General features: G+C 45.3%; 4 protein-coding genes across 4 annotated transcripts; 2 read left to right on the top strand and 2 right to left on the bottom strand.

Moving 5' to 3' along the window:
* Positions 1–344: 344 nt before the first annotated feature.
* T265_08287 (hypothetical protein) lies at positions 345–6,511 on the top strand (the record flags this gene model as incomplete). Its single annotated transcript, XM_009174043.1, is given in 10 exon segments — positions 345–534; positions 545–708; positions 1,496–1,741; positions 1,816–1,906; positions 2,564–2,687; positions 2,730–2,898; positions 2,985–3,209; positions 5,434–5,608; positions 6,149–6,378; positions 6,392–6,511. 10 exon segments carry the CDS (start codon positions 345–347, stop codon positions 6,509–6,511), a joined length of 1,734 nt encoding a protein of 577 aa, XP_009172307.1.
* On the bottom strand, positions 2,147–4,590 carry T265_14524 (hypothetical protein; the record flags this gene model as incomplete). Its single annotated transcript, XM_009174066.1, has 2 exons — positions 2,147–2,168; positions 4,430–4,590. Coding segments are annotated over 2 exons (183 nt in total), but the record flags the coding sequence as incomplete, so codon positions are not given.
* Positions 6,512–10,327: 3,816 nt separating the features above from the next.
* Positions 10,328–19,457, top strand: T265_08286 (hypothetical protein; the record flags this gene model as incomplete). Its single annotated transcript, XM_009174042.1, has 6 exons — positions 10,328–10,419; positions 10,448–10,605; positions 11,302–11,979; positions 14,949–15,034; positions 18,254–18,469; positions 19,183–19,457. 6 exons carry the CDS (start codon positions 10,328–10,330, stop codon positions 19,228–19,230), a joined length of 1,278 nt encoding a protein of 425 aa, XP_009172306.1.
* Positions 19,458–20,339: 882 nt separating this feature from the next.
* T265_08285 (hypothetical protein) lies at positions 20,340–21,873 on the bottom strand (the record flags this gene model as incomplete). The annotated part of the gene is made up of 4 exons (XM_009174041.1): positions 20,340–20,357; positions 21,101–21,259; positions 21,349–21,736; positions 21,795–21,873. 2 exons carry the CDS (start codon positions 21,829–21,831, stop codon positions 21,597–21,599), a joined length of 177 nt encoding a protein of 58 aa, XP_009172305.1.
* Positions 21,874–22,389: the final 516 nt, after the last annotated feature.

Raw genomic sequence — 22,389 nt, 5'->3', positions numbered from 1 at the left:
CGGTCAATATGGAATTTTCGAACAAACTACCTTCTGTTCTGTGCCCTGTTTCTCATCTTTGTCCAATGCCATCTTCGCCATTTGTGGGCCAGTATATGTGGGGTCAGCACTCAGATCTTGCCGTCTCCGCACAGACTGTGATCCCTCCACCGCCTTGTTTGCACAACCAGGTGAAGGGTAGAAACGAGCCAGGGGAGGTCAAATAGTGACTTGGCAGCGAAGTATGAAAGTCATTACCGACAAACTCAACTGCACTGGTCACCACCGTCTTCGTGAATGGGGACCCGGAGACGTGCCACATCAGTGGTTAGAGACAATGCAACATATGGCCCAGTCGCGCCCTCATGCATCCAAGCTATTGCCTTAAATGCATAGCTCCATTCCCAATCCCCCCATTTGACAGTCCACTGACGGTGCTGTATTTACGCACTAATTTAGCAGCTCCCGCCTCAAATGCGAAGCTACCTACCCCTCCCCTCAAACCATCGGTGAACGAAACTGCGGCAACCACAAGCACTGTACGACGTGTACGCGGTAATTTCAGCTGATGATGATGATGATGATGATGATGATGATGATGATGATGATGATGATGATGATGATGATGATGATACTTGTTTCCGACGCAAACGGGTCTCTCTACCACTATTTCTATCTCCTTTAAAGTTTACGAATGAATTGATCGACAAAATTTACACCTACATTGAAGTAACCGGACGCCTGTAATTCGACCCTGGTATTCTGTTTAGTTATGGCCGAACAGGATTTATGAAATCCAGTTGTGGGTCTTTTGGTCACGCGACCAAGCTCGAGAACAAAAAATCGATTGAAGACATCGGACTTCCTTCTGTACTATACTATAGATTTACTAACGATACCTCTTGTATGTTTGATAAAGATTGCTACTTAGATCGATTCGATATGACTTTACAGTCGCTTGAGAAGCGAACCACTGGGTGTTCTTTCTGGATCTACAGCTGGCCGGAGGGACTGACGGCTTTCTTCACAACGAAGCCTGTACGACAAAGGAATCTGGAGCCGACTGTATATGAACGTTTGTGGTTTTGTCCATACAGAGCAAAAAGGAACCCCTGGTTCATTGTTTTGCCTCAAGGTCTAGAACGACTTGTTTGGATGACACGCTGAGGCAAGAGCTGAATACCAGTAGAAGCAAGCTAAAGTAAGACGGTGTAAGATCCGGGCGGTTGTGGATCTCACAGGACGATTTCGGCTATTGGATTATACGCAGTTCGCAGCCAGTAGTCAATAGGAGCAGATCGACGTGGGGTAGCAGATGATTTATTGAGGACTGACAGGAACTGGTTCTACAGACAAACGGCTTAGTAAGCATTATGAATTAAGCAAACGTACAATCAACAATGACGCCATCAGCAGGAGCGGGAAATAGTCACTGTCACAGCACGGATTTCTATAGGGGCGACAACAAGTAAGTACCAAACGATGTACAAACGTACATATAGGGGCAGTCTGACAGTGTGAGTTGGCAGTACAGAGAGATAACGGCGCAGAAATCATGACGTTTGGGATGTGGGGGACTGTTTTTCGTTTGGCGGCGCGACGCGGCGGCTCGTGTCACGTGACAGGTCAGATTGCGCGGTTTCGCCCGTTTAAAACAAATCTCGCCAGAGGCTATCCGGTAGATGCGGTACATGGGCTACCCAGTCGGTCCGCTTTCTCGTCGGAGTGGACGCTCGAAAATAGGTACAACCGACATGAACTTGTAAGCAATGACGTTACTCATGAGTAGTCAGAAAAAAATTCACAGGGGGAATCAACAGTCTATTATCATCATAGGTTTGTCTCAAGCGATCAGAAAAACAGAACCGAAACACAATAACTGAAGCAATCCCACCAAGACAGTTTTCATCGATTTCGCTTCCAGATGGTAACCAGAAGTGTTTCCTCAGCGATAAATTTCATGTTCAACGCACCTAAACTTCAGTGCTTCCTCTCAGCTCCACCTCACGTGCGCCAGAGACAACCTGCCATTAGTGATCTGTTCCTCTGTGATTGCAATAGGCGAAACCTTCTTCAAGCCAGACTGCACGCGTGTGTAAACTACTGTGTGTAAGAGACGTGCCAACTTGGAGATTTAGTACCTTGTTCCAAGTTTCGGTGTGTACTTTTACGGAAGGTGGCGTTGCACACTTAAGAGAAGAAAAAAGGACAGCAAATAGTCACCTCAAGCAGAAGGTCCTGCTCTGGTCAGTGGCTGGTGTGGAATGCAGTCATGTTCTCTGAAGATGGACTTTCTCAACTGCGTTAAGCTCCTCCAGTTTTTCAGTAGATTAGACGCGCCATCTACAGATATGAAAGAGGTTGCCTGGCGAGAAAGTGTTCAGCGGTGACCAACATATGATCTTGTATATTCTTCGAAAGAACAGAAAAGAAACTAGACCTTTGAACGAGCTATTCAGATGAATGAGATACTGTGGAAGTGGGAAATTGAATTTTTTAACCGCTGACTCTATACCGGCACCAAAATGGTTTTCAAATCCTTGAAACCTGCTGAGAACTAACCTCGTTCATATTCTCTTGACAGATGCTGGCATTGACAAGGAAAGCGTCACGTCGAGATATGGGTCTCTGGAAGTTCGTCCCTCAAAGGGCTTGGGGTTCCGGCTCAGTCAGCTGTTGAAACCGTTTGTTAGCAAAAAAGTACTCAAGTAAGTTCCAGTATTCAAGGGCTGATAATATTACTTTCCCAGGCGAGCAGTTTCATCTGAAATTCACCAAAGAGTTGTGGACCATGCCAAAGATTATGAGCAACCGAAACTACAGGATGGCAGCAAACCGAAGACCACAATCGACATCATGCGTGACAGTACTGGTTTGTTCTACTGGGTCCCCGACCGACCATTCACATCTGCTTGCCTAGTAAGTCGTGTTTAAAATATACTACTCATAAAAGTGAACGGTAGTGTGAAAACGATGACAATTTTCATCCTCTTGTTTTTTTCCAGTCGCTCAGGGATCTTATTCAGTGGTCATTGAGTGGACATATCTTGGTATGTCTAACAAAGCAGACATCTGACGCGAAGCTGGGACTCGCGAGTTTTGTCATGCCACTCCGTTCTACCCGAATCCCAATGGAGGAGCTTCGTCCGATAATATTCCTCTGTGACGAGAACCTAGTGCGGACGGAATGGTACAGTCTGCGCAATTTCCCCAAAATCTACGTCTTGTCCGTGAGTTACACTTGGATCAGCTAATACTTCACACGATTCTTTCTGTCTGTCGTTTTTGTGATAGAATATGACCGTTTTGTTTCTTTGGCTGTCTTAGGACGCATTGAAGTTCGCTGGTGGAAGTGTCGGTCATATCAGGTGACCGGATACCCCACGTGCACAGATCATCTTTAGATTAACCCATGCTTGCAGGATCTACCTAGGAGCATTCTGCGCGCATCAGAAGTCCTGTTTGATTCTCTGCCTTGAATCTGGTGTGATTATCCACAATATGATTGCCAAAGCAGTCGATTATTAGGGAAACGAGTTACTTTTCAAAATCATGCGTACTACATCTCTACTGGATCACAAAACAAAATACGGTAGGAAAGCAGACGGTGTGCATGCAATTAGTGGGAAATCGCTGCTGTGTTCCCCATGGCATACGAAAAGGTGGGATGTGAAGTCGGAAAACCCTGATCATTTGCAGTTGACCAAGTGAGGGCACACCGATCTGGTCGGTAACGGTTTCTAGTTGGCACAGATGTGTGATATTGGTTAACAACGAAGGCTGTCAGAAACCGTCCTTTGGAGGCAATCGGAAGGAGCGTCGGAATACGTCGACGATTGCGTTCCTTGAGACTCAACCAAACTTTGTCACTTTCTTGGGATGCCTGAGAACAAGGACCTGGTGAATCACAAGTAGGCCCAAATAGAGGTTGGATGGCAACCGATGGAACCTAGACTAACCTGTCTAAAGGTCTGAGAATGGAATGTCTGGTGAATGGAAGTTGAGTACAGAGGAACTCCTTAGCTTAACTGGTAGGCTGTTGCCCACACATGTGGGTGTAGGAACTCCGATGTCGTAAATGCTGTTGTAATGTTTAAAGAAGGTATACATAATCTTCCGGGACATTAAGGGACGTAAAACATTCATACGATTGGCTGACTGGTGCATCATACAAAACTAGTGCCTAGGCATGGTCTCACACTTGCTAAGGTGATGACAAATCAAAAACAGATGTGTACCCCAAGCAGCAGGAAAAGAAAAGAAGGAAACTAGCTGTAGTAAAGGTATTATGGTCAGCTTAGTCCTCGGTCTGAAACTTTCAGACGAACGATCACGTCAAAAACAACCACCAAGGTGCAAAAAGTACATTAATGCCCAAAACGAAGTCAAAAATATCTGAGCAGCGAGTAATATATATATATATATATATATAGTGTAAGTGGGCCAATACCGGGTCATGATTGGCTGTTGAGTCCAGACTTTCGACCAATCAGATCTCAGCTTGATGCCAGACCGACAAGTATCCCAATCTTGTGCGGGATAGACTTCCAGGCCGTAGCGGCACCTAACTGCAAGCGGTAAAGCGGGATCTGTGTGGGATTCCACCTCACACTAGCATTGTGCGGGAAACCGACGATACTCAGCAATGGAAAGGTCTCTCAGTCACTCATGCATGTGAATTGTGTGAGGTGGGCAGAATAGTTCAAATCCAAGCTCACTGCGAAAAGGGTTAACATATTTCGAGTACTTGCATCCAGCCAACTCCGTTTCTGCCATTCTGATCATCTGCCCGAGTAGGATATTTCACGCATTTGGCTCACGTGGGCGATGTATCATGCACCTGCCTTCGAAACCGGTCCCCATAATGAACGGATCTTTTCATGAACAGAAGTCAACTTGCTTTAACTGACACTACGAGACCGCCTGCGGCGTACTTCCTAGGCCTAAGTGGACAAACTGTGGACTATGGTCTCGGCTTTTGGCGTTTGATCTCTAGTTTAGAGATATCAGGCGTGACAGATTAAGTGCATCCCAGTGTCCTTACTCTGGGATTTGGCTTATTAGGGGTTAACCAGGGACGCCTTGCTCAACCAGACGCGATGACTACACAAAGGTTCAAAGAGTGACACAGTTGGTTCAAAATATCAATACATTGTTGACGAATGGTGAATTTACAAGTACCAATCAATACTGTTGATAAATCTAGATGGATAATAATAAATAAAATTATTACAAATAGCAAGTAAACATTGCTAGTGAGGATGAACCGGTCGGACAGGGTAGAGCTTGATCCGGTCAGGTCCTAAATGAGCGTTATTCAGTCAGTTTTAATTGTTCCAACTTCTACTGTCTGCACGTTTTTCGATGTGTGCTGATGAGTTCGATGGTTGAAAGATCAACTGAAGCCTTTCTTTCAAGTCCCTAATTTGCCCCAGTTTCTGTTACGCATTTCAGGGATCACCCCTCAGTAGAGCCTACTTACGAGCGGCGGGTGTGGAAAAGTGTTCAACCTGTGTGATTCTCTCCTGTTCGGACGAACTACCGGCCAAGCAATCGTTACTGGCTGACAAAGAGAACATTTTGTGCGCGCTCAATATTCGGCAGATGTTGGCTGAGAACAGAGAGCAAGGTAGGGGTTAAATTGATCTATCGGGGATATATTTAAATGGCAAGTGCAATTTTCGGAAATTTTGTTTCAAATTAAGTACTTCTGAATACCCTGGATATTTGTATAGACATGATATACTATAAATAATGTTGCGGAACGCTCTTCAATACCCTTATGAGTAGTATACTACGTCCATGCATGTATCGCAATACCTCAAATATCGTACCAGTTGAGCACTGTGGTGAAAAGGAGCTCTTAGAGCCTCCTTGACTTACTTTAACTCATTCCCAAGCATGGGCTTTAAAACTCAGGGATCGCTGGCATCAACAGATTTAGGCGTGTGAAGACAGTCAGTAATAAATCTTGTGTTAGCCTCGTTGTTCTCCTTGAAGTTGCTTGCTATTCAGCCATCCACAAGTAATTGCGAGCGTTTCTTGCAATGAGCTTAAAGTGGCTCAGACATTTTTCTTGGGCGACTTGTATCGATCAGCAGTCGCAGTCGTTACGTTGTCTGATTGGCCGGCTTCACCACATGATTACCTTGCTGAGCAGTTTCTTGAGATACTTCGCCGATAATTCGTAAACGAAGAAATCGATTCATCATCATCATCATCATCGTCATCTCATACGAGTTCATCATCATCATCGTCATCATCATCATCATCATCATCATCATCGTCATCATCATCATCATCCGAATCATCATCATCATCGTCGTCATCATCATCATCATCATCATTGACAACATGGCATCGCGTTCAACACCGATGCTTCGCTACCGTACCATTATGGTTTATCTGAAAGCCTTATTGTGAAGAAAAGAATAAAGGTGGACGAGGGAGAGACTTGGTGCTAGCTTACCACAATTATTCCGAGGTCCTTAGACCTCCAAGCACTCACTCAGACAATCTGGATAGAAACTGACAACAAGATCGCCAATGTCATCAGTTAGAAGCCATATCTTGCAGCGTCTTCAACCGGGCACCGTGAAGATCACGCGGTCCCCATCCTGGGCGGCGAGTACCATCCTGGAGGGTGAGAAGAAATGAATTAGCACAGACATTTTCCTTCATGTATGCCATAATCGAATAATCACCAGTGCACCAATAAAATGAACTCTTAATGGAGTTCTCTTGAAGAAGAAATTTTAAGCCTCTCTTCGACTATTTTCGACGTAGACAGGTCTCTTAGGGGCTACGGATGTCTTCCGTGTTCTGTTGTGGAAGCGTACCTCGACAGGAACGTTGGTTCTGCAGTTACTCTCATCTAAGCTGGTGCTATGAGTCTAAATTTCCAGGTGCCTTGAGAAGCTTCATTCGCGGTTCATGCCCACGATGTTTTTGAAAGTAAGTTGTCTTCCAGTAGGTACTCGAACGTTCCGGATCGTTGTGGGCATGTACACTCCCAACGATAAAAAGAAACTGCCATCTGCGTGATCCGCGACTCATCATGTCATCAAAAATACCGCATGAAAGCGCAATGAAATGCACTCGTTCCACAGACATGCATCGTGTTACACAGCAGCTCGCATAAAGCCTACCCCTATCCCTTCTGACAGCTCCGTAAAAACTTGCTACAGCAGAGTACTTCCCTCAGCCTCCTCTTAACCTGCGAGATTTTTTTTTAGTTTTTCGCAACACCAGCGGAGCAACCAGTCAGACCCTTCTCCCGACCCAAACCATTTGTTCAAGAGGCCTTTAACTCACAGGGATCAAATCTTGCGTCACATGCCCTATGCGAGACCTTTAAGAGACAAATATGCTGTTCACAGTTGTTCTGTAATATTTTCAGCGCTTAATAATGTACCTATAATCCCCTTCAGATGAAGAAGACAACATCCGAAGTGACCCCATGGTTATCACTGCCCTATGTAAGTTTTCCCAAGCACTTATTGTTATTTCTGGCTGAGTCGCCAGTCTGTTGTATCTGACTCCTTCCCTCGTTCCAATGCCGAAAAAAAGACCCATCGATACGAAACACAACAGCCTGATTGCGAACAAGTGAGTAGAGAGCGTGGGTGTGAAAATAAAACGACCTTGAGCTATTTCATTGGAGGGAGACTGTTTGACCTTGATCCAAGGCTGACTCACACTGTCTGGCTTTGATACAAGGCTGTCACGCACTGTATAATGAAGGGGCGTTGTCTGTCTGGTCAGCATCTGGCGGAGATGAGGGTTTCAGTAGGTTTCGGGTATTCAGTGGTTATTTCCAGGAATCTGAACTTCCTATTCTCATCTTCACGCAGGTTTGCAAACCGGTGTAAGTTCATGTGACGCCTCCCCCGGCTAACCCACACGGCGAAAAGAGAATCCTGAGTCGGAAATTATATGTACTCTTATGCAACAATTCTATCATTATTGATTATTGGTCGAACCAAAATTGTTCTAAGGCGACGTTTATTCACAGGCTGATCGAATTAGTAATACTGTTGTTTTGAAAAGAAGTTTTTGAAAATGGGGCTAAGCAGCGGCTAAGAGGAACAGGACAATCACTGGACCGCAAGTACAGTGCTACTTCTTATCGATTAACCCTTCCTTCTTGGCACACTGCTGTGCATTGCATCCAAAATGACCATCCGATATATGTTGCCCTGCCCCAGTTGGCACACTACTGATTTGGTTTTGGACCAATGGTAGTTAGCTAACATGGACGCACCAATCAGTGTGCACATGCCGTCAAAATACGATTGGCTAATTAGTGCACGTGGAAATAGACAGACAGATAGGCAGGCAGACAAAGTTGCGAGCCACCACTCTGACTATTGGCTTGTTCACCGACTATGGCATCTGAGTTGCAAGCTTTTCGTCACCAGTTGAGGAGATATCGTCATTGAAAACAACGACAATGCCTCCTCGATTGCTGTCGACGCGATAGCAGGGCGAGTGCCAAGCTCGGCGAACAAACTAACAACCAGCAGATCAAAGGGGCAATCCAATGGTATTTTCCCATAAAATTGCAGCGTGATGTCCACATTGGACACAATCATCCATGAATTGGCACCCCTGACCACTTAGAATTTGTGTGATTCCTCTCCGGGTCCGATATTCCCTATTTCACTATAGTAGTTACAATTCTCTCCCATTGTTCGATCTTTGGGCACATACCTTCTTTGAGATTTTCGCTTTACGAAGAAACAGTTGAAATAAACCTCTCTAGTGTTTATTCTATTCATTCTTGAATAGTACACCGATTGTCCACTGAACCACACAATCCATTTCGTGTCTCCAGCTGAAGTTCTTCAATACACCTCGTGTAGAATGCGTTTTTTGTGCTTTCTTGGTTTTGACGATGAAGGCATCATGTTTGAATTTGACCCCAGCTCCGAAGGATAACTGCGTTTCTGATTCCTTTGCGTTTGCCTGAGACCGTACCCTTGATAAAGCATTCTCCCTTGGGTAGTTCTCTCCGGTACACTGAATTTCTCTCCCCGTTTCTGGCTGTTGATTTCTTTGTGATCACAACAGAAAACGGGAGTTTCAACCGAATAACTGGATCCGTTTATTCTGATTTCAGCGGATATGAAGAGCGGCTCACTGTTGTCCATCACAAACGAATACAAATCAAAGAATGGTCTGATTCGACTCAGTCCGCACTATGCTGCTGGCAGCATGTTCGCCTCACCAGTTTTGAACAGCCTGGCCTCTAACGTAAGTGAACTTAGTGACTTCCACTTAACTACTGGAATCGTATGAGTAGTATAAACCTTTTGAACATATAAGGAAAAGCAGCTTGATCCACGTCCAGGTTACACACTGGCAACCGGTCAGCCTAAGATCATAAAAGGAAACCACATAACATGACTCTGAAGCGAGTTGTAATGGGCCCATACCCAGCGCGATCTCTGATAGTATGGGGGAATACAATCAAGGGAATAATTGGCTGATTTTCAGTTTGCCGCTACAGTTCTCGCGAAACAAAGGGATACATGGCTGAGCAACAGATGTGAGGTCGAAACTTTCTTTTCAAAAGAACATAGCCTTCCGTGTTAGTTACTCGGATTCGTGAGCAAATATGTAAACGTTGATGCGCGCGTGACCACTCTGAAGTTTTTTCAGTTTCCAAGCCAAATTTAGGTCTTCTATTACTTGTGAAGACAAACTTGCGGTTCAGTTCTTGAGAGGGAAAACTGGGATTTCAGTGATCAGAGAAACCACTACGGACATCAGCTCGTCTGATCGTCGGGTAACTAAGCCATCTAGAGGAATAAGATCTAGAAAGAGGATGAAAACAGTCTCTTCGTCATCTTACAAAAGATGAGCAAAGTTCGCGTTGCAGTAACCGGGAGCTATCTTGAAATTCGTCATAACAACACCGTGAGCTGGTAGGTGCATGTCAGCTACTTTTCTGGGTGACTTTTGGGCCAACAGTTTGTTGACGGATGCTACCAGTCAACAGCTACTTTCTACGGGGTGTCGAATAGTTTTCAGCAGCCTTGTGAGTTGTGTGGTATATCATGAAAACAGTGTAAGACCACAGCGCCCAGTTTTTCAAGGCCTACCACTGCGCGACATTGAGTCTTGTGGGGTTTGAAATCGAAATTTATTACATAATGACCGAACAAGTGTTTAACATTTGGAAACCGAGTGGTCCTAATGGCGTTCTCGCCCACCACGCGCCAAGTACATTCAAACTTGGATTTTAAGTCCTGTACCAGCCAGCTAGTTGGAGAGTCGAATTCGCAAGACATGATTCAACTCGACTGGTTTTCATTAATAGCAGGCAATCGGTGGTAAAGAACCCATGGCCTTTGAGGCTGCCAGTCGGTCGACCACAGACGCATTGGGATGCATTCAATTGTTACTACGGCGTTGGGTAGCGGGACTGACCGAATGGTGAGAGCGCGAACTTACTGACCGGAAGGTCCGTGGTTCGAACCCGACCTCTGCCTCTCGACTTCCCATGTCTAGGCTTGGGCAATCCGAGCAGTATCTCAACCCTCGTGCAACCTTCGGGTGGCATGGCAGTTAGACACCGAAAGGGTGCTACAGCTGAACGATTTTTTTACTACGGCGTGATACGTGAGTAGTGTTCAGTCGGTTGCACTGCTTAGGTCGAACAGCTAGCGAAAGCTCGTCCGCTGTGAATAACTGCGGTCAACCGGTTCACGCAGGATGATGATTTAGGCTGCCATCTTGAAACGCTGCACAAAAGCGACAAAACTTCCGTTTGTTATCTAGGAGTGCTCACCTATTCTGAAAAACGTTGGCAACTTAACTCTGAAGGTATGAGAAACTGATACTGTCGATACCCTACCGATTTCCCCTCAACATAACTTTTTTGTGGAAACTACTTACAAGGTTGCCTGAAACTCTTCGACAACCCACGACCGGTTTCGCCCTTATTAAGGCTCATCAGGTAGGCGCAGTCCCCGAGGTTCCGTCGACTTTATGTTTTACTTGAACCCAAATTGGACTGTTTTCAAGAAATACACTCATTTGCAAATCAATTTGGTTGATGGAAACTCAGGGACTGCGCCTACCTGATGAGCCCTAAGTGGAAGGACGAAACCGAGAGTAAGCTGTCGGAGAGTTTTCAGCAACCTTGTGAGTAGTTTCCTGTATGAAAATATACCGCAATATCTCGAATATCGTGCCAACTGAAACATGAGGCGGCCTGTGTGCAGCACATTCAGTCGAAGAACATCATAAACGAGAGATTCACTTAAGTCTCTCGTGTAAATCAAATCGATTTGCAAATGACTGTATTTCTCGAAGGCTTCAGATATTTTAATATGCTATTCATAAAAATCAGCTACATTAGCCAAGATGTGAAATTCACTTGGATATCTCCAAAAAATTTGCCTCGAAAACAGGTATTCTTCGATCCAACTGCACTCACTTTTTTGGAGACCGTGATTCTAGGCGGTCCGAGCCACGAAGTCGAGAAGCTGTTCGCCGAGGATAGTGGATTTTTCCCCAACTTGCTCGGACACACGGTGACTTCGTTGGAATTTACCGGATTTAACGCGGACACCCAGGCAGATGGAGGCCAAAAGCATTCGACGCCGAGAGATCAGATACCGGCGATTGGAAACCAACAATCAACCGTATCATTGTTCACAGGAGAATCTACCTCAGGGGCTGAAAAGTTCTCCGTCGAATCCGTGGATAACGATCAACCGATTTTCATGAAGCCTCCAGACGCCGATTCACCGATGTTAGACAAGCGTGCGGTTTTGTCATCCGTTCAGGAAAAGGAGTCCGAGGGCGAATGCGTCGCGGCGCGTGATCATCCCAAGTCGATGGGCGGACAACACCGCATCAGCTGGGCCAAATCTGGGGACAATCTGACCGTCGATGGTAACCTGTTAACTACGAATGTGAAACCTAGTTTGATGGTACCTTGGCGTCTGTCAACGAGTACCAGTTTCTTGAGCTACACGACCAAAACAGGTAGGCATTGGTCCTTTCAATTGTCTTCGCCCTTTTATTATGTAAATTCGCGTTTGTTGGAGATCAAAACCGTTAGGAACACCGGCACCTCGTGTCAGAATAAGCCGGATAGACCTGCCCCATAAGGCGATCCCTCGGAGTTGGGGTGAAGGAGACATCATTCTACCTCATTCTGATGAGTTTCATTCGGCCTCAAGTGGTCTGTCTTGCATTTAATATCGTAATAGAAAGTATAGACGAAATACACTACTCATAAAGGAAACTACTCACAAGGTTGCTGAAAACACTTCGACAACCCACGACCGGTTTCGCCCTTCTCGGGGTCCATCAGTTAGGCGCAGTTCCCGAGTTCCCTTCAATTTTATGTTCTACTTGAAACCGAATTGCACGAAATCAGTGAAATACACTCATTTGCAAACAAATTTGATTTTGTGTGGAACCCAGCTGAACCTCTCGTTTGTAAAGTTTTCTAGGCGAGTCTCCCACAATAGAAAGTAGTTTTTAAGTAGTAGTGGCAGCGAACAAAATCCTACCCTGTTATCCCAAACGTCACTCACAAATCTAGTCGATACCCACCTATCACCGGTTCCCGGTGTCAGCCTGACAAATTCCAAGATCACGTTTACAGCAACACAGACTTTGCTCAGTTCTTCAACTTCCAAGACTTTGAGTACTCTGCTGAAATTTACCTGTCCGTGAGTTATTGTCAAAGACAGTCAACAAGCTTGACTTTCACAGGGGATCTATCTGTTTCCTAATGTGTTGTGAACATTTAAACGGTGCTGAAATGTTCCTATTGACTGTGCTTCGAAGAAAGAATCCACGGCTTTCATAAGAAGCTGGATGGAACTCTGCAGGGATGAGAAAGCTTAAACTATCCGACAGGAAGGCCCTCCTCCCTCCCTCCTCCCACTAGAGAGTGGTTTTTCTTACAAGAGAGCTCTGTTGCAAGTGGCTTACGGTAATGCTTGCTTCCAATCGTTCAATCTATGGTGGTCAGCTAATATGTTTAAGTAATTCATTCACACGAATGGAACAATGTTGGAGACCTCTGGCGTATTACTGCCAAGTGGTCGAATGCATCATTGTACGCTATTTGCTAAAGCCTGTTCTTACTGGAGAATGACCCAGGACGGAAATACCTTGACCTGAAAAGGAAACACTAGGTGTTCGAGAAATACACTCTTTTGCAAATCACTTTGGTTTTCACGAGAGACTCAACTGAATCTCTCGTTTTCATGATATTCTACAACTGAATGTGCTGCACAAAGGCCACTACCTCATGTTTCAGTTGGCACGATATTCGAGATAACTACAAGGTTGCTGAAAACTCTTCGACAGCCCATGACCGGTCGTGGGCTCTCAAAGAGTTTTCAGCAACCTTGTGAGCAGTTTCCTTTATGAAGCACTAATTGCTTAACAATAGGCCTTAGCCACAGGGGTCCAGCTGACCTCTGAGGATGAATTAACAGAGATCCGGCTTAGTAAGGATCAGACATCCTCATGGAGACAGAAAAGCCCAATAGCCACTGACGCAGTTGGCTCGATATGTGAAGATGTGACAGTATCCCGAAAAGGTCAACTATCCTGATTACCAATCAGATCAGATCCTTTTTCTGATAGCTGTGAGCTGTTGAACTCAGTGTAGAGTATCCACCCCTCTAAGTAACTATACTTGGGTAATCTGTTGGAATATTGGTAGCTCCGGTGCATTATTCGGTTGATCTGTCCGCCGAGCTTGGCAACTGATTTGCAAACGTTACGTCATCGTTCGAGGAGACATCTTCAGTGCGCTGTTGGTTGGGTAGTTGCTCTCTTTGTGCCTGCGTTTATATAGCTTACGAACAGCAGCCTTTGTTCTGTAACCTGGATTCTGGTTAGTCCGATCTTAATCTTAATCTGAGGGCAAATCCAGAACCATAAAACCCGAGGCCGAACAAGGACTCAAAGAAGAAATCAATAGAACACCGAACTACTAAAAATAGGAGGTACATTACAAATCGACACAGAAGCCGACCACGACGCAATACAGATCAAGAACGAGCCAACCGAAAGAGACAACAATGGACCGCAATTTCAACAGGGAGCAAGAACTACAAACTACGACTCGACGCAGATTAAGATGATTGGACCAACCAGAATCCAGGTTACAGCGCAAAGGCTTCTCTTTGTAAACTATATAAACGCAAGCACGAAGAGGGAGCCTACCCAGCCAACAGCGCACTGAAGATGTCTTCCCGAGTGGTGACGAAACGTCTGCAAATCAATTGCCAAGCTCGGCGAACAGATTAACAGCCGCCTGATCAATTACCAAAAGTATGCTTTATCCCAGCCAGCCCTTCTTGACTTATAACAATAGGGCTACTCAGCCAATCAGCGTCTGATCAGCTGACCTGAACTGGGTGATTACGTGATACGTTGGTGCTGGTTAGTCCCGCCTGATCAATTACCAAAAGTATGCTTTATTCTAGCCAGCCCTTCTTGACTTATAACAATGTGGCTACTGCAGCCAATCACCTTCTGATCAGCTGACCTGAAATGGGTGATTACGGGATACGTTGGTGCTGGTTAGTCCAACTGTCGAATAGTAGAAGTCCAAACCCACATAAGGTGTTTGGACCTCTACAAGGTCACGGGTTCAAGCGCTGTTGGAGACTCTTGAGTTGCGCACTGATTTTATTCCTCACTAAGGATTAAACGAATGTAATGTGCGTGTAGGCTCCTCAGAACAGGATGATTTTGAGTGCGAGATGGAAACCCGAACAGTTTGCTTTCCGATTCCCACCCTGTGAATTCCACTCACTGGCGAATCTGTGGTGCGAGTGCTAACGGCTTAAATAAAGACATTTCTGGACGGCAGACACTTCTCGCAAGGCTGCCGAAAACGTTTCCACAGTTGAATCTCCGAAAAATGACAAATGAGTGTATTTCGCCTAGAGTAATTCTTTCATTTTTTGTACGCATTTCAGGAGACTCGGTCAAAATGCGTGCTCCCTACATACGACTTTTACCGTTATCGGCGCTGGGTGTGGATCCAGTGAAAATAATGCGCGAGGTAAGTTTACGAGCCAATTGTGTGACTTACTGATTGTTGAAAGTGAAAGTATACCATTCATCCTTAAAACGTACCCCTTTGTTTGCTAGTTTAACGGTTTCTGACCTCAAAGTCAGAATGTAACAGTGTGCAGAAGACACGACTTACTACTCATAAGGCCCCTGAAAGTTTTAGCAGCACGAAATTCGACAAATACAGTCATTTTTTTTAACTAATTTGACTCTAACTGAAGGTTCATTTGAACCCCAGTTTGATCTCTGATTTACGTTCAACTGAGTATGCAATACCGCCTTATGTTTCGTGAGTAGTGTGTTGCGACATCTCGAATAGTGTTCCATGTGAAATATGAAACAGGCCGTTAAGTAAATCGAATGCGAGATGGGCCAAGTGGTTAGAGCGCGAATTTACTGACCGGTCCATGGTTCGAACCCAACCTCTGCCTCTGGACTTCCCCTGTCTAGGCCTGGGCAACCTGGCAGTATCCCAGCCCTCGTGCTTCCTTTGGGTGGCATGGCACCGAAAGGGTGCTACAGCTGGACGATTTCAATTTCGAAATTGAATGAGATTATTCCAAGAGAGGGAATCAGTAAGACTACTAGGATGTTACCTCACCGATTGAACAGAAGATGAGCTGTGTTCAGGAACAGAGTGGTCACGTGGCGCGGCTTGGCTCGTGGAATGGTAGTAACAGGTAAAACGATGACTGTTTTGTTTCTTCTTGGGGTTTATGCTGTATAGTGTTTCCTGGTCAGTTATCGCATGGTTTTATCAAGTACGAAGGAATTACTTTGCATACAGGTTGAATAAAAAAGTTCGACCATATAGAAATTGATCAGACAGGCCTTGTCCAACCATACCAGTCACGCAAGAAGCGGCTGGTTGCTCAGTATGCGAGATCGACCGTTCAGATCTCAAGGACAGGTATGTTTGTTTCAAAGATCAATGATTGATTTTGTTCAAAACTTGCGTAAAATGACTGAAAATGTCAAAATGGAATCTACGAACAGTCCGCTTTTTCCGGACACATCTGCTGTGGTGGGCCTGATATTTCCTCTCCTCTTGTAAGGAAGTCGTGGGCTGTCAAGGATTTACCGTCAGGAAACTGAATGTGCTGCACCAGGCCGCCTCATGTTTCATTCGCTATAATATTCGAGATATCGCGATACATATATATTCGTAATGCACTACTCATAAGGTTGCTGGAAATCCGTCGACAGCCCACGACCCGTCTCGCCCTTCTTGAGGCTTATCAGGTGGGTGCAGAGTGAGTGTGTTTTGCTAATTTCGTGCAATTTGGTTTCAAGTAGAACATAAGGTTGACGGAAACTTGGGGACTGGGCCTACCTGATGAGCCTCAGGAAGGGCGAAAACGGTCGTGGGATGCCGAAGAATTTTCAGCAACCCTATGAGTAGTGCATTACGAATTTCACCATATTGTTCGCTGCTACATGTGTGTGTGGGCCTCTAGTTAATGCAGGCGGGATGGTTCGTAACGGATCCACATCGATTCCAGTTTACCATTAATCGCGAGACTTTGACACTAGACAGCAACCCTATGAGTAGTGCATTACGAATTTCACCATATTGTTCGCTGCTACATTCTGGTGTGGGCCTCTAGTTAATGCAGGCGGGATGGTTCGTAACGGATCCACATCGATTCCAGTTTACCATTAATCGCGAGACTTGATATGACACTAGAGGGTGACTCGTTCTAACTCCGACACGGTTTTGCCTCCTCTAGCACGTTCTGGATGAAAACCAATCGTTTGACGATTCCTTACCGCACGACACCTTCTTTCTTAGACCCACCTGGAAGCGCTCTACGCAACATTCTGATGTGTTTTTCAAGGCGATCTGAGACTAAGTTGGTTTCGCTCATTTGCGGCCCGACAGTTTATTTCCACATAAATGATGCAACTGTTTCTGCAGTTGGTTTCCTCTTACTTCGCTTTACGCGGATTGCACGAGACCGGTTTAAGAAATGAATTGACCCGCGATCAGGTTGTTCTTAATTTAACGTAACTGACCATTTACGGGATGTTTCGAGGCTGCAGAGTAGTGACCACGAGCTCAGTGATGAAAAAACCGTTCTTGTGAGATATACACTCATTTGCAAATCAATTTGGTTTTCACGGGAGACTCAATTGAATCTCTCGTTTATGATGTTCTCCCGTGAAAACCAAATTGACTTGCAGATGAGTGTATTTCTCGAAAACAGTGCAATTTGGGTTCAAGTCGATCATAAGGTTGACGGAAACTCGGGTATTTCTCGAAAACAGTGCAATTTGGGTTCAAGTAGATCATAAGGTTGACGGAAACTCGGGGACTGCGCCTACCTGATGAGCCCCAAGAAGGGCGAAACCGGTCGTGGGCTGTCAAAGAGTTTTCAGCAACCTTGTGAGTAGTTTCCTTTATGAAAATGTTCTTGTGAGATCTTTGTGAAGGCAACACGAGTAGCTGTCCAGGGAAACCTTCCGACTTCTTGATCTCGTGCGAAATTATGACAGCGTCTAAACAGAGACTCTTTAGGTAGCAGTCCGCACGTGGTCGGGGAGGGGGTTGCCAACTATCGGTGGTTTGACCACGTTTTTGCCAAAACAGTCTGTTGCCGAATATAGCCATGGATACAGAGATGATATCCTTGAATTTCCTCCAAAGGGAGGAAGTACCAGATCAGAAAGTGACTATTTTCGTATGAACCATTCACTGGTAATAAATGCCTGTCAGATGTCCCAAGAGAATTGCATGGGCAATTCAACCAAAGAATCCCACAAAACCAGTTTATTAGTTTTCACAGTGTTCGATCGAATGGCCAAGCTGCGTTTGAATACCAAAGCTCCTGATGGCTTAGCTCGCCGAAATCGCTACTCCCCTTCCAGGATGGGGACCGCGTGATCCTCACTGTACCTGGTTGTAGACACTACAAGATATGGCTGCCAACCGATGTCAGTGGCGTTCTTGTTGTCAGTTTCTATCCAGATTGCCTGAGTGAATGTCTGGAGGTATAGGCACCTCGGAATGATTGTGGTAAGCTAGCACTAAGTCCCCCCCCCATCCACTCTTGTCTTTTCTTTACAATAAGGCTTTCAAGTAAATCATGGTTGTACGTCAGTGAAGCATCAGTGTTGAACACTGATGTCATGCTGTCGATGATGGTGATAAACCAAAGCACACCATCCAATATTCAATCGACTCCTTCCTCTTCTCCCCGACATTTAGACTAACGCATACCTAACCTTCGGCAACCTGTTCGAGATGGTTCTCATGGCCTCCAGTACAATTTGTATCGGACTCTACCGTCGCGTGGTTGACGAAATCGATGAGGATCAACAGAGTGAACGTTCTGACACCGTAACCAGGGAAGTCGGCAATCAGATAGAGCGATATGTTTACACATTTCCGGATGTGGACACAGAAATTATGGCCGAGGATTTGGTAAGTCTATCTGAGCGTTTAAATTCACAGATGAAGGGTTGTTCCACCTCCTAGCGAGACAGAGAGGGCCCAAATAAGTGGGATCACCCTGGGGTGTTAGGGAGAAACCGGCCAAGTAGCCTCTTCGGAAGATAGGTTTTTAATAAACATCAAAGTGTACTTGAGACAGCAATATGTTAGATATATTAGGGAGTAACAGGATGTATGTAGCAGAGCCTCTCGGACAAAAGTCATATCTTATAGAACCACGGTGCCCACCGTCCACAAGAGCAGGTTCTAGAGAAGAACAAAATCGGTCGCACTTACTAGAAGCACAGACAATCCTGCCGTTATATCAAACTTTTGAGTAGTTTCCGTCCCCTAGAGGTCCATGTTGTTATCGTAACCAGTCTACTAAATATTGGTTCTAACCATACAACTTTCAAAAAAAAACGTCTGCCTTGAGTTACCAGGGGGCGAGATGGACCAAGTGGTTAGGGCGCGAATTTACTGACCGGAAGGTCCGTGGTTCGAACCCGACCCACTCTGCCTCTCGATTTCCCCCTGTTTAGGCTTGGTCAACCTGACAGTATCCCAGCCATAGTGATTCCTTCTTCCTTCAGACAAAGTATCCTGGCAAACTTACACGGCAAAGCCGAGATTACATGTCAAACGGCTTTGATTTCTTCCAGTTAATTCGTTCGTGCGCGTTCCCTCTATTTCCCCTCAAACAGGTATACTGTTTCGCTTCAGTCAAGGAAATTCGGGGAACCGATGACTAGTATGCGCCGATGACAACGATTCGTCCCACTTTCTCGTCCATTCCCTCACATGTTCAAAACGATATTTTTGTAATTGACGAAGAAATTTGAAAAAATAAAATAAAACAAAATAGCTCTCATGATGAACTCTGCTGTTATACGGGAACAATAAGTTGGGAACATGGGGTACAGTCATTCGGTCACAGTGGTTTGCATGAGTTTGGCTTTCACCGCGTCCACCTTCACCATCAGATCCTAAAATGGAATATGCGAAACAGAGAGGATAGTAGTCTGAGCAAGAATATAAAGATCCTTGTTAAAATTCAAAGATGTGGTGAGGAAAATAGCCTCTGGGAGCTGCAAAACTAACCCACTGAGTGATTCATTTCCAGTCCTTCATTCAAAAGCCTGACCACACTACAATCGATCTTCAGTGCTTTCGGAGGAACGTTGGTCAAGTGCCAACCTGCGAAATGGGGAACTAAGAGATTGCTCTACCCTATGACTTGGTATGAGGAAACTTCCACCGACCGGTCACACCAGGTCGGACCTCTAGGGTAGACAGTCTGGTGGAATGCGGTATCAAAACTGAAGATACCGAAATGATGGTATAATTCTGTCAACTTGCAGCACACCTGGTTGATTGAAAGCACTTAAAGTAAAGTTCGTGTTCTGCTACACAAACCATCTTTTTTTTCAAAATAACTGTTTCCAAGACACATTGTGTAACCTTCGGTTGTAATTGGAGACTCATGTTTCTCGTCGGACATCGGCCAAATCCGCGGCTGGTCAGATGTCTCCTACCTTAAACAGTTCTGATTTCCACAATTATCTTATTCCCAAGTCAATCAATGGCAAAATCTGTACAGACCTATTCGTACTCACGTTGACCCAAAAAATAGTCTTACAGGGAAGGGTAACAGATGTAGGATCATACTGGAGTTGGACAGTAGACCGAGAAGGTTTTTACTGTATCTCGGGGGCGCGATGGACCAAGTGGTTTGAACGCGAATCTACTGACCGGAAGGTCAGTGGTTCGAACCCGACCTCTGCCTCTGGACTTCCCATGTCTAGACTCGGGCAACCTGGCAGTATCCCAGCCCTCGTGCTTCCTTCAGGTGGCATGTAAGTTAGGCACCGAAAGGGTGCTACAGCCGTATCTCCAAAAACCACGACAGGCTAATCAAACACATATTGAAAATAGTAAAGTACAAGGAGTCCCCGTTAAGCGGGACGCCCACAGGAACGAACGAAGTTACTTTTCTAGATCTTTTTACATTAGGAACACTTTTTGTCTTCAAGTTTTCATAGAAAGACATTCTTCTTGATCGATGCACAGCCCTTTTCAGGCTTTCATCTGATTCTTAAAAACAAACAGATAGGAAACTTGTGCGGTGTGAACCATCCGCATAAGTCGTTCGATCGCTGTCTTGTCTGTCCCTTGGAAGATTTCCTGATGCAAACAAAAAAATTCAGCCTTATCTGACATGAATGACGGAATTCAAGGCAGCAGCCGATAGGCCAAACACACTTGTGTCGATTTCCGCGACCACGGGAAAAGTTCAGTGTTGTAGTACTGACCACACCGAAACGAAGGAAATATTTACCATAGACCTCAATCAAGAGGCTGTAACATAGTTTTGGAACCTGGCTACCATGGCACCAGAAGGAAGTACAAGGACCAAGATACTGCCAGGTTGTCCAAGCCTAGACAGAGGCTGGGTTCGCACCACGGACATTCCTGTCAGTACGTTCGCTTCTTGACGACTGAGTCTGACAGCAACATAAGACCGCGTTCAGCGGCAATATGAGTGTCGAAGTCTTGACCTCTGACTTGCGACGTGAAACGTACCAATTACCAACACTTGTGGTAGAAAATAAAGATGCTTACTTGAAGAAAATCCACAAGTTCTTTTCTATCAGCACGTTCCGATTCACAATCGTAGGGGAGGCGCACAGAGTCAACCAGCTCCAGACATTGCATACAGCGCTCCAGGAGGGAAACTGTTTGCTTTAGTGATGAAGTCAGTTCGGACTTGGAGTTAGTAGGCTATGGTAAAAAAACACAGGAAGTTGAAACCTGCCATTTGACCCAGTTATTCGGTGAAATTTGCTTTTCGACTTTTAGTTTCAACTCACATTAGAATTGATCTGCTCACTCAATTGCTCTAACTCGGCAGCAAGATCACGAGATTGTAATTTGGCCACTTGCAATTTGTGTGCTTCCTCAGGGTCAAGCACATCGACCTACGTTGGGAGAAAGATCAAACAGACAAACATGAACTTGCCGATCCGAGTACCATGATCTTCGATCCGCTCTTAATGCCACAAGCCTCAAGGGTTTGTTCCGGTTCCATCAGTGACTTACCTATGAAGGATTTTTGTCTCTAACAACGGCCAAAGCTGAGGTAACCTTTGAAGATTAGGCGCTGTTTGCACGTGGGAACATGAAATGTCCCCTGTATGGTTGACATCAAGTCCATCACCTTAGCTCCCACAGGCACATTAAGCTTTGACGTCTGTCCACCTTTTCAGAAGAAATGAGGTGGCGAGTGCGTAAGCTGTAAATGGATGGGTCTACTTACCGAAAACAACATTCAGATGAATCTGTTCGTTTTCCATGTGTTACACCCAGGCACCACAAGCGTCACGACTGAGCGTTGCTGAAGAGGAAATCGATAGCAAGGTTGGGGCTAGTCAGATGCAGGCAACCAGTCGGTCAGTTGCTGGAATTCTGGTGACAAGAGTTGTCGCAATGACCTTATGAGTTCCTCGAGTTACTGAACCACCCTACGAATGGGTGATGTACTTCCAACAGATCGACTGTTTACTTGTTGTTAACCATGTGGCCATTGACCTGTTCACCGAGTTTGGCACTTAACTTGCAGACGGTACGTCACCAAACAAGATATTATTAGGGCGTACTGACGCATTCTGTTGGCGCGTCCCCACTCTGAAACTTCATTCTTATGATTGTAATAAGTGTTATTATTATTATTATCAGCAGCAGCAGCAGCGGCATCACCATCATCGGCTGAAAAAACCACGTACTTGCCGTGCAGCGGTTATTCGAAGTCATCAACCGAAAGAACCATTCATTTGCCGTACAGTGGTTGCAGCTACTACAGCTTCGTTCAGCGATGATTTGGAGGCGGTAGCTGACTTTATATATATATATAT

The sequence above is a fragment of the Opisthorchis viverrini genome, assembly GCF_000715545.1.
Source record: "Opisthorchis viverrini unplaced genomic scaffold opera_v5_209, whole genome shotgun sequence".
Taxonomy (NCBI): Eukaryota; Metazoa; Platyhelminthes; class Trematoda; order Opisthorchiida; family Opisthorchiidae; genus Opisthorchis; species Opisthorchis viverrini.
The sequence above is the reverse complement of the archived record's forward strand: the minus strand, read 5'-3'. Positions and strand labels throughout refer to the sequence as shown.